Source organism: Poromitra crassiceps (assembly GCF_964638095.1).
Source record: "Poromitra crassiceps genome assembly, chromosome: 7".
Lineage (NCBI taxonomy): Eukaryota > Metazoa > Chordata > Actinopteri > Beryciformes > Melamphaidae > Poromitra > Poromitra crassiceps.
Genome location: NC_139628.1, coordinates 862901 through 875461, shown reverse-complemented (window position 1 = coordinate 875461; position 12561 = coordinate 862901). Strand labels below are relative to the sequence as shown.

Here is a 12561-nt window from a genome sequence, read left to right as displayed (position 1 = left end):
AAACAATAAAACAAAAGATGGACGTACCGAACGAAGTTTTTGAAGAAGTTCTTTTAGAAACATTGCGGATTCACAATCTCACATCTTTTAAGCGAATACAGAAGCTTTGAATCAGACAATTAATCGAGGCAAGAGACATCAAGCTAACGGCAACAAAGACGTTTTTTGGCGCACTGCCTTCCGGTGTTCATTCTGGTTCCGTGGTTTACGCCCCATGACAAAAAGCGGGATGAAAGGTGCCCAGACTACGTCAGGCAGTTTTTTCAGGAAATGCTGTCGACTGAACCCAAAGCTCGTCTATTCTGTGAAGATGACCACTCCATGTAAAATCCTCCATATGGCTTTGTAAACACGATGACTGTAAAAAACAACGCTTTAAAATGATGAAGAGGCATTAGGAGTAGCAATTAGTAGCGTTTTTATGAAGTCAAACACAACTTTTGATTGGAAAACAGCAAAGGTAAGACATAACTTGTAGTTTTATCTGTAAAACGTTAAACACTTTTTTGCTGTTCTTTGACATCCTACTGAGTGAGTTTTCATCTCTCAGAGACGAGCTATACCTCTTTGGAAAGAGGAGACTCTTGGCTTTCGAAAGTCGTCTCGTTTGGAGAGAAAAGATTCACTCGCAAAAACAAATCACCACATAAACGCAGGCATGCACCGTTTTCTTGTTTTTGCTACATGGTGATATTGTTGCTTGGGGTTGGAATTATTTTTCGTTTGAATACAAATGCTTGTCAGAGTTTTGTAGCCACGTTTCTTCCCGACATTTTGGTGTGCTGTATGTCTCCCTGCCTGCTTCCTAAGCTGCTGTCGAGAGTCATTTGTGAGAGATGACAAGGGCTCAGCCCGCCGGCGGGCCCGCTCGGGGGGAAGAGAATAAGGATACAGGATGGAACCACCTACAGACCACCAGCTGATGGACATCAGTCCACAAAAGTTACTGATCCACAGATGTCTGCCTGTCTCCAAATGATTGCAGAATTTAGCCCGGTGCTGGTCCTTGCACTGGTAAATACTACTGTAGGGCAGTCAATCAGATCATCACATTTACACATTTTGTCAATTCAGCATAACTGTGTTGTTTGAACGTATTTGGAAGTTGGAACAGGATTCTGTTTGGAACATACAGTCTAAATGTCTGAAAACATCTGTATGCAATAATAGAGAAAATCAGTAAAGTAGGAATACATTTTTAATATGAATAGGAACATACAGAACGTAAGCATTTAATCCAAATAGTCTCATTTGAAACAGTTTTATTCCCATTTTCGACGCATATCGTCATAGTCATAAACTGATCCCTAAAGAACGATCAGACTGCTATTCTCCCCCTGGCTTTTCAGCGGTAGTTACAAACTGCGGCAGGAAAGTCCCGCGAGACTTTCCTGCCGCTGGCCTGTGGACTGACTTGACGAGATTTGGTCTCACTGACCCGACAGGAGGAAATGGGATCCGGGAAGAATAGAGGGGGAATGGAGAATGGAGAATGGAGGGGAGAGCCCGGGGGAGAATGGATCAGATTATGACGATATGGGTCGAAAATGGGAATAAAACTGTCTATTTACATGGATGAAAAGCACGCTGCCACGTGGCCCCCACGGAGCTCCGTTCTAGGACTGGCTTGCACACTATTGATCTCAAAACAACGCCTAAGACGGACAAAAACGCTGCGGAGAACATTGGGTGAGTCGTCAGATAATAATTAATGTGAGGAGAGGGGTCCAGGTTAAAAAAAACGAAATTCTCCTTTAACAGCTCAGGCAAAACAGTTTGTTTGAAAAACACTTCAGCTTTAGGCAGGACTGCTTGCAGCATTTCTTCATCTCTGGTTATGCGATTGATAATTACTGCTGGCTTTGTCCAAACCACAAAGTCACAGTACTGGACGTCACATACAAACATATGAAGTTGAACTTGGTGGTAGTATTCATGTTTCTTCTTTAGGTGTAGTGATTGGTCTAAACAAAACTGTGTCCTCACTGCTCCCTGTCAGACTATCCCGATATTTGTATGGGCACTTAATCTCTACAGTTGCTGTTCCACAGCAGGTACAGTTTGCCATTCCATCAGGCGATGCCCCAAGATGCGGTTTGTCTGGCCGCACAACGAGACCGCAGAGTTTCACGTCAAAGTTCTGATGTTTTGCTTTCATTATTGCTGTATATTGTATTCTAGCTGTTTCTTCCATATCTTTCCCCAAAGTACTGCTGGGACATGGGACAAGTCTTTGTTGTTGTAGTGCATTACCTGTTTGAGTAGGTTCATTTTAGCTGTCTCAGTTACTACAGTGCATACACGATGGAAGGTGGTGCTAGTGATCCTTCCAGTTCTGTGTGTATGCCAGGCCTGGGATTGGGCTGGGATTTCAGTATGGGAAAGGTCTCTTCACTCTTCAGCTTTATTTCATTTGGGCAGAGGCCTCTCAGATTGGCATCATACCAGTGGCTCTGGCAGGTCTCCGGGCTCTGTGTCAGATTCTGATGCAGAATCAGTATCACTACAGTCCATGGCAGTGAGCACAGCTGCATTCGGTGCCAGTGCTTTCAGTTCTGCCATGTCTTCATCGGTCAGCTCTGAATACATAAGACACATGTTATAGAACTAATTTTGTTCATACAAATTGCAAGCAAAGCTGGTTCCATCTGTCATTAACTTGTTACATGTCACTGGAAATAATTACTATAAATTATATTCATTCTGTGTTATAGTAATGAATGACTTTAACCTACATGTAGGGTATTAAAATAGGCTACTTAGAGTATACAATAGCCATATACCTTTGACATTGGTGTTTTGACGCTTTGCTCTAGCGGGCTGCAGTTGGGTGTCTGTCCTCTTTGGCTTTCTGAAGCTGATTTCACTCAGTCTGGCTGGCTTCACCTCTCTCTTGGATGTGCAGATCCATGTATTAGTTCCTGAAGTACAGTTCTGTTTTTCCTAGTCTGACCCACAGCTCCACTTTGAACATTAGGGCTGCTGCATGACTGCAGCAAGACCCTAACCTGCAGGATGATGAGAAGAGAAGAGATGTATTCATGTATCTAATGTATTTAACACATTGGTTTAAATGGCGATTTAGCCTATATTATCTCAATAAATACAGCTGATTGCAGCAAATCAGTAGTGACATTTTGTTAGATGGAATTTATGACACTGACTGCATTGGGTACATACTAGCTGGAAAGATAAGATAATTTAGTAAATTAAACTTACCCGGCCATACAGGTGCAGTTCGCAGTTAGAATGCAGTTGTTTCTCTTGTTGACAACAACCCATGGCTTTCACAGCTCGGTCTTCTTTTCCTGTCTTTGTCTAGGCAGCACCTCAGTCCTCAGCACTACAAAATGTTGGACTTGGTAATCGTGAAATTGTATGTCTTGGACGTGACCACAAAGAACAAAGTTGTATGCATCAAGAGACTTGTACGCTTTTAACTTCTCTCGGGTATAAACACTTGGAGTCTCGATCAGGTAATTATGTATTGCTGGCCACTCTAAGCTTGGCCATTTCTTCTCGTCTTTTACCCATTGACTTGGCGCCAATGCATATGGGTCTGTAAGATGAATCCCATTAACTAACGTTAATTTTGTGGCATAACATTGCTTATCACTAGGTGATAAGCTGTTGTAGTAAGCTGAGAACTGCATTTTAAAACGCAGATGGGCGCAGACCAGTCCTGACAGCGGCGTCTTTCACACAGCTCTGTCTGTGTCAATGACGGGCTCCCGCCTTTTTGCCTACACGATCCCATGTTGACAGCTGTATAAGGGGTCTATATAGCAGTGTGAGTGATAGTAGGCTAATAATAACTAGAATGTCTACATTTCCTACCGAAAATGTAATTGTGCTTGCTGTCCTCGCCATGCACCGCCTGGCTTGCAAGGTCCCTGCCCATGGACCTAGGGGGACTAAGTAGTTATGGGTGTGCCTATGTGAGTAAAAGGACTTTGGAGTAGAAGTACTTGGTAGGTGGGGAAGTCAGACTGGTTGTAGCCTACTACAGAGACACAAAAGGGGAAAGTCGGCTCAATCTCTGCAATCTAAAACTACATTACCTGCAAACTACAGCCTCAATAATTACCCTGTATTCTAAATGTCTCCAACTGTCTCAAGGAAAATAGGACATGATAACCTCCAGAGAAGTAGTATTCCTTGTAGTGTCATTCATGTTCATGGTTGCGACAACAACTGTTTACAAAACTAGCTTACCAGAGCTGCAAACACACAAGTGAAAAGCTATCAATGGCTGCATCTAATCAGCCAGTAACTAATGTAGGCTATCTTCCATTATGTTAGTGTTAGATTAGAAGTCAAATGTACTGATAATAGTCCCTGGTCACCAAAGTAATGTTACCCTTTTAGTTTTGTTACAGAGTTGCTGATCTGTTGTCATGTGTCCAGTCAGCCAGAGAAGCTGCTTGGGTAGCATGCTAACTAACGCCTAACGCAGTGGTTCTCAACTGGTGTAGCCTCAGGACCCACTATTTTCCTTGTCATGAAGTCGCGACCCACATTTCAGATTTATTTTTAAACCACTCAAATTTATTGCACAAAAAATAGCGCATTTATTTAATACACAATGCCTTCATGCACTGTCAAATGAACAAAAAAGTGCAACAGAAGTGCAACTAGGGCTAAAAACCAATTGAAATAAGGCAGACTTGAATTACAGGCCTATACTGTATGTTTTTAAATTTAAACAAGTCAAACTGGTCATGGTCAGAAAGTCTTATTTGAACTGTATGAAATATGTAATAAAAGGCAGACTTTTCTTGAATCACAGGCAGGCTATATGCTTTTTAGTTAAACTGGTCATAACTTTTAATTAAACTGGGGCCATGCTAATCCAGTTTCAATCATCTGAATTGAACTAAAATTAAATATGAAATGAAAAGGCAGACTTCTCTTGAATTACAGGCAGAGCATATGCTTCAGCTTGTTAAACAAGTAAAACTGGTCAGGCTAATCCAGTTTCAATAATCTGAATTTAACAAATGAAAAAAAAAAGAAAAAAAAAAAAAAGAAAAAAAAAAAGTCAATGTCCGCGATCCGATCCAATCAAAACGGCCCCGCGACGCTACCCACCAGTTGAGAAACGCTGGCCTAATGCTAGCATTAGCTCAATTAGCTTGTTGCAACTAGTCCCAAACATTGATGAACAGTGTGTCCTAACGCCAGGGGGACAAGGTGTTTGTTTTGGCTGGCTGAGGTTAGCCTATAAGGCACAGTTGATGTTGTTAACAGCCTCCATTCACACTAGGCTATTCACACTAGGCTATCTCTTCCATTATGTTTTCAAACCCAGCTGGCTGTATATAATGAACAATAGAATAGAATAGAATAGAACAATAGAGTAAAGTACCGATGTCCTGCAGCCGGCTGGTTCCCTCTCCAAACAGAGTGAAGGAGTTGTGGACGAGGCGACGGTGAAACTTCCAGAGAGGAGAGTAGTCTGCAAATGCTATGTCTCGACCGCCTCTGGTCAGCAGGTCTGTGGTCACCTGGCAGGCGGAGAGAAATAATGGAGAAAGTAGGAGTGAGACAAAGTATGGTTTGTAGTAGTAATAGAAGTAGTACTGGGATCCTTCCTAGAAGAGCTGGATGCTCTCCTCTCTCTCGTCCCGGAGGATGGCACTCCTCTTGTCCTCCTGGGGGACTTCAATATTCCGCCAGCAACCCCTCTATCTCCTCTCTTTCTCAACTTTTTCTCTTCTTTTGACCTCACCCTCTCTCCTTCTCCGCCCACTCATAAGGCCGGGAACCTCCTCGACCTTGTTTTTACCTGTTCCTGCAGCACTTCCAACCTCACAGTAACTCCTCTCCCAGTCTCCGACCATCACTTCATAACCTTCTCCCTTCCCATCTCCCTCCCCAAACCCCCTCCACTACCCACTCATACCACTACCACCCGTCGCAATATAAAAACCCTCTCACCCTCAGCCCTCTCTTCTGCTGTCCTCTCTCTCCTCCCTTCAGTTGAACATTTCTCTCTCCTATCCACCGATGATACTGCCAATAGTCTCCTTTCCTCTCTCACCTCAGCCCTCGACTCACTCTGTCCCCTCATCTCCAAACCAGCTAGGTCCTGTCCCCCTGCACCCTGGCTGTCTGAAGCTCTGCGTACTCATCGAACTGAGCTTCGGGCAGCCGAAAGAAAATTGCGAAAATCCCACGACCCCTCAGATCTCTCCACCTATCACCTCATCTTAACCAACTTCACCACTGCTGTCACCACTGCAAAATCTTCCTTTTTCATTTCCAAAATTCAGTCCTCTGCCTCCAATCCTAGTAAATTGTTTTCCACCTTTTCCTCTCTCCTCAACCCTCCCGCCCCTCCTCCTCCCTCTTGCCTCTCTGCTGATGACTTTCTGACATTCTTCTCCAAAAGAATTGATGACATCACCTCCTTCCCCCCTCCAGCCACTGACAACAGCTCTTCCATATCCAAATCTGAATCTTTGTCCCCTGTCACTAGCCTGTCCTCCTTCTCTCCCCTCTCCCCCGATGCTGTCCTTAAACTTCTCCTGTCAAATCCTGCCACCACCTGCCCCCTAGATCCTATCCCCTCTCCTCTTCTTCAAACCATCTCCTCTGATTTATCTCCTTTCCTCACTTCCTTCATTAACTCCTCCCTGTCCTCTGGTATAGTCCCGGCTCCCCTAAAAACAGCTAGAGTCAAACCACTCCTGAAAAAACCCTCCGTGGATCATACAGTCTTTCAAAACTACCGCCCAGTATCTCTCCTCCCATTCATTTAAAAAACCCTCGAACGTGCAGTCTCGGAATAACTCTCTCTCCATCTCTCTCAGAACAACCTCCTGGATCCCCTACAATCTGGTTTTAAGCCCGGTCACTCCACTGAAACAGCCCTCCTCTCTGTCACCCATGCCCTTCACACTGCTAAAGCCTCCTCCCTCTCCTCTGTCCTCGTCCTCCTGGATCTATCTGCCGCCTTTGACACTGTTAATCATTACATCTTTCTCTCCACTCTCACTGATCTTGGTATTTCTGGCACTGCATGGTTCACCTCTTATCTTTCCAATCGCTCACTTCAGGTTCTCTGGTGCGGGTCCCTCTCTAAATCATGCACTCTGAACACGGGTGTCCCCCAGGGATCTGTCCTCGGCCCCTTTCTATTTCTTCTGTATGTTAGGTCCCTTGGTCACATAATCTCCTCTCACGGTTTCTCCTATCACAGCTATGCTTACGACACTCAGCTCTTCCTCTCTTTCCCCCCTTCCGATACCCAAATTGAGGCACGCCTAGCCGCTTGTCTCAAAGACATTGTAACCTGGATGACCGCCCATCATCTCAAACTGAATCTGGACAAAACTGAACTTCTCTTCCTCCCTGGAAAAGACTGCCCTCTCACAGACCTCTCCATCACCATTGAAAATATTACTGTACGGCCATCTAAAACTGTTAAAAACCTTGGTGTGATCCTAGACAACCAGCTTTCAACCTCATCATTTATCTCAGCAACCGCCCACTCCTATAGGTTCTCCCTTTACAATATTAGAAAAGTCCGGAAGTTTCTCACGAGGGAGGCGGCTCAACTTCTGGTCCAGGCACTTGTCCTTTCCCGCCTCGACTACTGTAATGTTCTTATGGCGGGGCTACCTGCCTCGGCCATCCAACCCCTCCAGCTCATCCAGAACGCAGCTGCTCGTCTGGTGTTCAACCTACCTAAATTCTCCCATGTCACTCCCCTTCTCCGCGACCTCCACTGGCTCCCCATTGTGGCCCATATCAAATTCAAGACTCTCGTACTGGCCTACCGGGCAGTTCACCGGTCAGCCCCTACCTATCTGCAATCTTTGGTCAGCTTCCAAACGTCCAATCGTTCTCTCAGCTCCTCCACCTGCACAGCTCGCCTCGCCCCTCCATCACTGCGTGGCCCCGGGGGTCGCTTGGTCCGTTCGCGCATTTTTTCCTCCCTGGCTCCTCAATGGTGGAATGAGCTCCCCCCCTCTGTTATGCTGGCCGAATCGTTAGCCATTTTCCGCCGGAGACTAAAAACCCACCTTTTCGGGCTACATGCACCTGGGCCCCTCCAAAAATTGTTTTGTTGTATTCTATGCTCCTGTTTTTGGTTTATTGTTGTATTTTTCTGTGCCATGCTATAATATGTTGTAAGTCGCTGTGGATAAGCGTCTGCTAAATGCAATAAAGTATAACGTTTAAAGTATAGTACTAGTCTCTCCATCCAACCCAGTCTCCAGAATAACATGTTGGCATGTTGGCATATCAACATTTCAACAAGTCCTCTGAGCGTATCTTAACGTTAATTTGAAAACTTTGTTCATTTGAAAATGTTGCCATGTTTCCACCATTAATTTGAAGATGTTACACAAATAAAATGACTTGGGGTTATGGTTTGGGTTAGGACAAAAACACTAAATATGACTTACAGTTGAAATGTAGAGTTTGAATACGCTGGGAATCAGACCTCATTCTTCGGTGTCGAAGGCAAAGGCTTAAAGCCCCCCTCCAGTGTATTTTGTCATTTTTAAGATATTTCATGTGTAGCTGTGTTTTGCCTAGCGAGACTCTTCAGTCATTCTTCCTGAAGAGTCTCGGATGGTCCCCACAGCCACTGATAGCGATATACACGCTATCAATTAGGGATGGGCGCGAGTACTCGGGTACTCGAGCACTCGTTCATAACGTCAGTACTCGAGTAACGTTTCTGCTGTTCGGGTACTCGCCCCAGTCCCCACCCCTTTAAAAATGGTCTAGAAGATCTACGCACGCATCGTCATGTGGATCTGGCAGCATGAACTGCACGGGCGGGCGTCAAGTCAGCCAGAATGTACAAGTACGTCATCCGCTTTGTTGCTTTCAAAATAAAACGCTTATTGTAACCTTATTTATTTTGAGTAATGCATTACAGCCACAGTTTCACGCCATATAACATCACAATGAGTATTTTGATACAAGGATGCGGCTTCATTCGTTGAAATACCTTTTCTCCTCCAACGTGCATCAATAAGCTATTTACTTTTGTTCAAGTAACATTATTTTGAAAGTTTTAACCGGAAGTTTTCTAGCTCTTCCCGAAAATGGTGGCCATATTCTCCCGAATGAGAAGCACACTTCTTCATAGCGCACGCCTGATAAAACTCATTCAAAACATTGCACTAGTTTACTGACTACACTGTCGTTTCCCATAACATTAGTCACAAGAAATGTGGAGAAAGAATCACTTTTTGGGAGACAATCGCATCATGGTGATCACTATTCAGCAACAATGGACATGTATTGGAAATGCCTTCGCTTGTTTCACAACTTGTCTGCTCCAAAGCGCTAATGACATCCATCGGAGATACTGTCTGAGGTAGGCTTTAGATGTTAGCTTACGCCTACATTCCACTAGGTCCGTGTTCGGTCCATCTGCGCTGCGGTACGGCATGGGAGCCGATACGTTTCCACTCTAATCATTGTGTCAACTCCCACCTACTCCGCTGCGTTGCGTGTCTACTCCGTCCCAGCTCCGACGATCCGGAGCTCTCCGAAAGAAATGCAAGGCTTCTATTTTTCACGGATGATGGAGCAAAGCTGCAGCAAGTTGGGCGGAGCCAGGCATGAAATCAACAGGGCAGAGGTGTTTACAGCATTCAATATCAAGCCAGAGGACAAACATGTATGAGGAAAAGTTCATAATTGAAGTGGAAAACCACAAAATAATTTATGACACGACCCATCCTTTTTACAAGGACAACACCAAGCAAGTCCACCCCTCCTCTGCTTCTCCAGTAGGGAACAATGATCTTCTGCCTGTTTGTTGTTGTATTTATCCCACATACAAATTGTCTCGCATGATTTTACCGTGAGAACCTGTCGGTCTCGTCACTCTAGCTGTCTGGCGGAGCGGCGCCGTGACGGGCTCTGCACGCAGCCGGTTAGTGTTGGCGGAGCACAGAGCACGGATCAAAACCAGAGAACAGCCGCAACGCAACGCAAATGCAACCAGTGCAATCCCGGCGTTAGCGTCACCTAATATCACAGTCAGTCCCTCTCCTGACAAGAAATGCTCCAGGTAGCACTTTTTCCATGCAAAAGTGCAAACGTTATGTGTGAACAGCCCTATACACAGCAGATTACCCCTGCTCAGTCATTACCATAGTAATCACACAGCCCGCGCCCCCCGCGCGAGTACTCGAGCACTCGTTCATAATAAAAGTATTTAATTTGCTTAAAATGCCCATCCCTACTATCAATCACAATAAAACTGTACCTACCTCTGAGCCAATGTTGTTATCCAAGATGACGGTGCCCTGGCACTCCCAAATAGTGCGTAGTTTCCAATACCGAGCACTCTTTCACATGGCGGAGCCGATGCTCAAAATTGTAAGCTGCACTACACCCTGCCAACCACTGAGCACCGAACTGATACATCCAGCGCTGTGGAGCACCTAAAAACTTCGGCAATGGCATATGAAAAAGTGCTCGGTATTGGAAACGACGTACTATTTGGGAGTGCCTGGGCAGCGTCATCTTGGATAACAACATTGGCTCGGAGGTAGGTACAGTTGTATTGTGATTGTCAAAAAGACAAGAACAGACTGCAAGGTGTTGTCAACCTTAGCTCTAAAATTATAGGCAAAACACAAAGATCCCTAGTACAGTTTAATAGTGCACAAGTGCTCAAGAAAGCGCACAAGATAATCAATGACTCTACACATGTCCTTCATGTCTGTTTTGACTTAATGGCATCAGGAAAGCGCTTTAGACAGCCTGCCTGCAAAACAAACAGAAGGAAGTTTGGTTTTGTTCCAGAGGCCATTCGACTGGTGAACAGCCACAGTACAAGAAATGGTCAGTTTATCTAGACTAAGTCTGCACCTTGACCTTTTGATTTGAACCCTTGAACAAGTCTAATATGCACTTGGATTGTATTGACTGAATTTAATTTGTATTGATCTGACACCTATATTCCTTTGTGGTGTTGGATACATTGTAATCAGGGATCTTGCTTTATCAGTGCCATTTATTGTATTTATTGTCTTGTTTTTTGTATTGTTTTTGGATGTGTACAAAGTACAGCTTGTTTGCAGTATTCATGCCTTAAATTGCCCCTTGCGGGACTAATAAAGTTTTTTGAATTGAATTGAATTTAAATTGATAGCGTGTATATCGCGTGCAGCCATGCATCCGAAACTCTGAAGGAAGAATGACTGAAGAGTCTCGCGTTGAGGCTATGTTTTGCCCTGCTCTGCTGATTAGCCACAGTATTCCCCAGTGTATTTTGTTGACAAATTGGGTTCTAAAAAAGTTCTAAAAATTAGCTGTTGGTAAAAACGGGTGATGACATCAGACATTATGTTGTCTAACGAGTGACATATGATATTCAGATAATACATTTTACATCAAATAGCAGGCATTAGCTTCTGGCGTTAGCTAGCTGTTAGCTGTGAGCTACTTTAGTTACATGGCAGTAAAACGCCACTGAATGAGCAGTTTCGATACAACTGTCAACCAGTTCGAGTCACGCTCTTTCCATAAAGCCCACCAGCGTTGATATCTGTTGGCTAGTTGTTGATATTTATAACAATATTGTGGCTCTAAAATAATGTTTTAAGAGGAGACACTGTTCTGCTTCTTTTACAACAGAGCCTGCAGTCATTGTGTTGCATTGGAACAAACCAGACAAACTATTATTAGGCTTCAGTTCTTACAAATGTAAGCTCTTTCTTTGGCACAAATGGTGACATGCGTTGTTACAGTGCATGTACGTTTTCATAGAACACCAACGTGAAATAGTGAATAATGAAAAACAGACTGGAGGGGGCTTTAAAGCCCACATCCAATCCGTTTTTTCTACCTGTTTACGGTTAGTGTTCTATTTCAAAAGTTCTAGCCCCGGCTATAAAGTCGCATGTCATCTGATTCTGTGCTACGCTATTTGCGTAAGATACACCAAGGAGATACACTCGGAAAAACAATCTAAGATACGTCGGAAACAATATTCCTCAATAGCTTAGCTTAGGAATAGCTGCATTATTGCTGAGATAACCAGCCAACAGATTTTGAAACTGATGGCCCCACTGAAATCAGCGTGACTCAACATGGTTAACACGCTTGTGTTTTGGTCACTCTCAGTGGCATTTTGAGCCCGACGAAAGGTTGTTACAGCCAGCAGGCAGCGGGCTTAGCTAACCTAGCTGATCTATAGCTAGCTATAGCTAACATGCCAGCTCGTCCTTAGTCAGAATCGAATTGTCATACGTATGACTATAGTTCCATTTATAGTCATACGTCATCCATTGTTCCATTGAAGCAACTAACTTAACTTTTTGAACTTGAGCACAAAATTAAGTTGTTTGTCAAAAAAGCGAACAGTGTGGCTAATTAACTGTCAGGACAGGACTCAGAAACAGAAGTAGCTTAAAAATGACAGAATACACTGGAGAGGGGCTTTAAGCCCATCTGCCACACAAAACCACAACGTCCTTATTGCCCACGTTGTAACAGGTACGTTGTAATAGGTTTGGTAGTGTGTAGCTTCTGTTGTTAGCCTAAGTTGCTCCTGGATAGCCAGCTTCATATAACATG

The 12561-nt window shown here is 44.2% G+C and overlaps 1 protein-coding gene across 1 annotated transcript in view; it reads right to left on the bottom strand.

Moving 5' to 3' along the window:
• The window catches only part of cyp17a2 (cytochrome P450, family 17, subfamily A, polypeptide 2), a gene marked incomplete at both ends in the record, with an annotated part of 34407 nt that overhangs the window by 20090 nt on the left and 1756 nt on the right, over positions 1 to 12561 (bottom strand). Inside the window, one exon of the mRNA XM_083640830.1 lies at positions 5369 to 5507. Within this exon, the coding sequence (XP_083496956.1) occupies positions 5369 to 5507 (139 nt within the window). The remainder of the gene's footprint in view (positions 1 to 5368; positions 5508 to 12561) is intronic.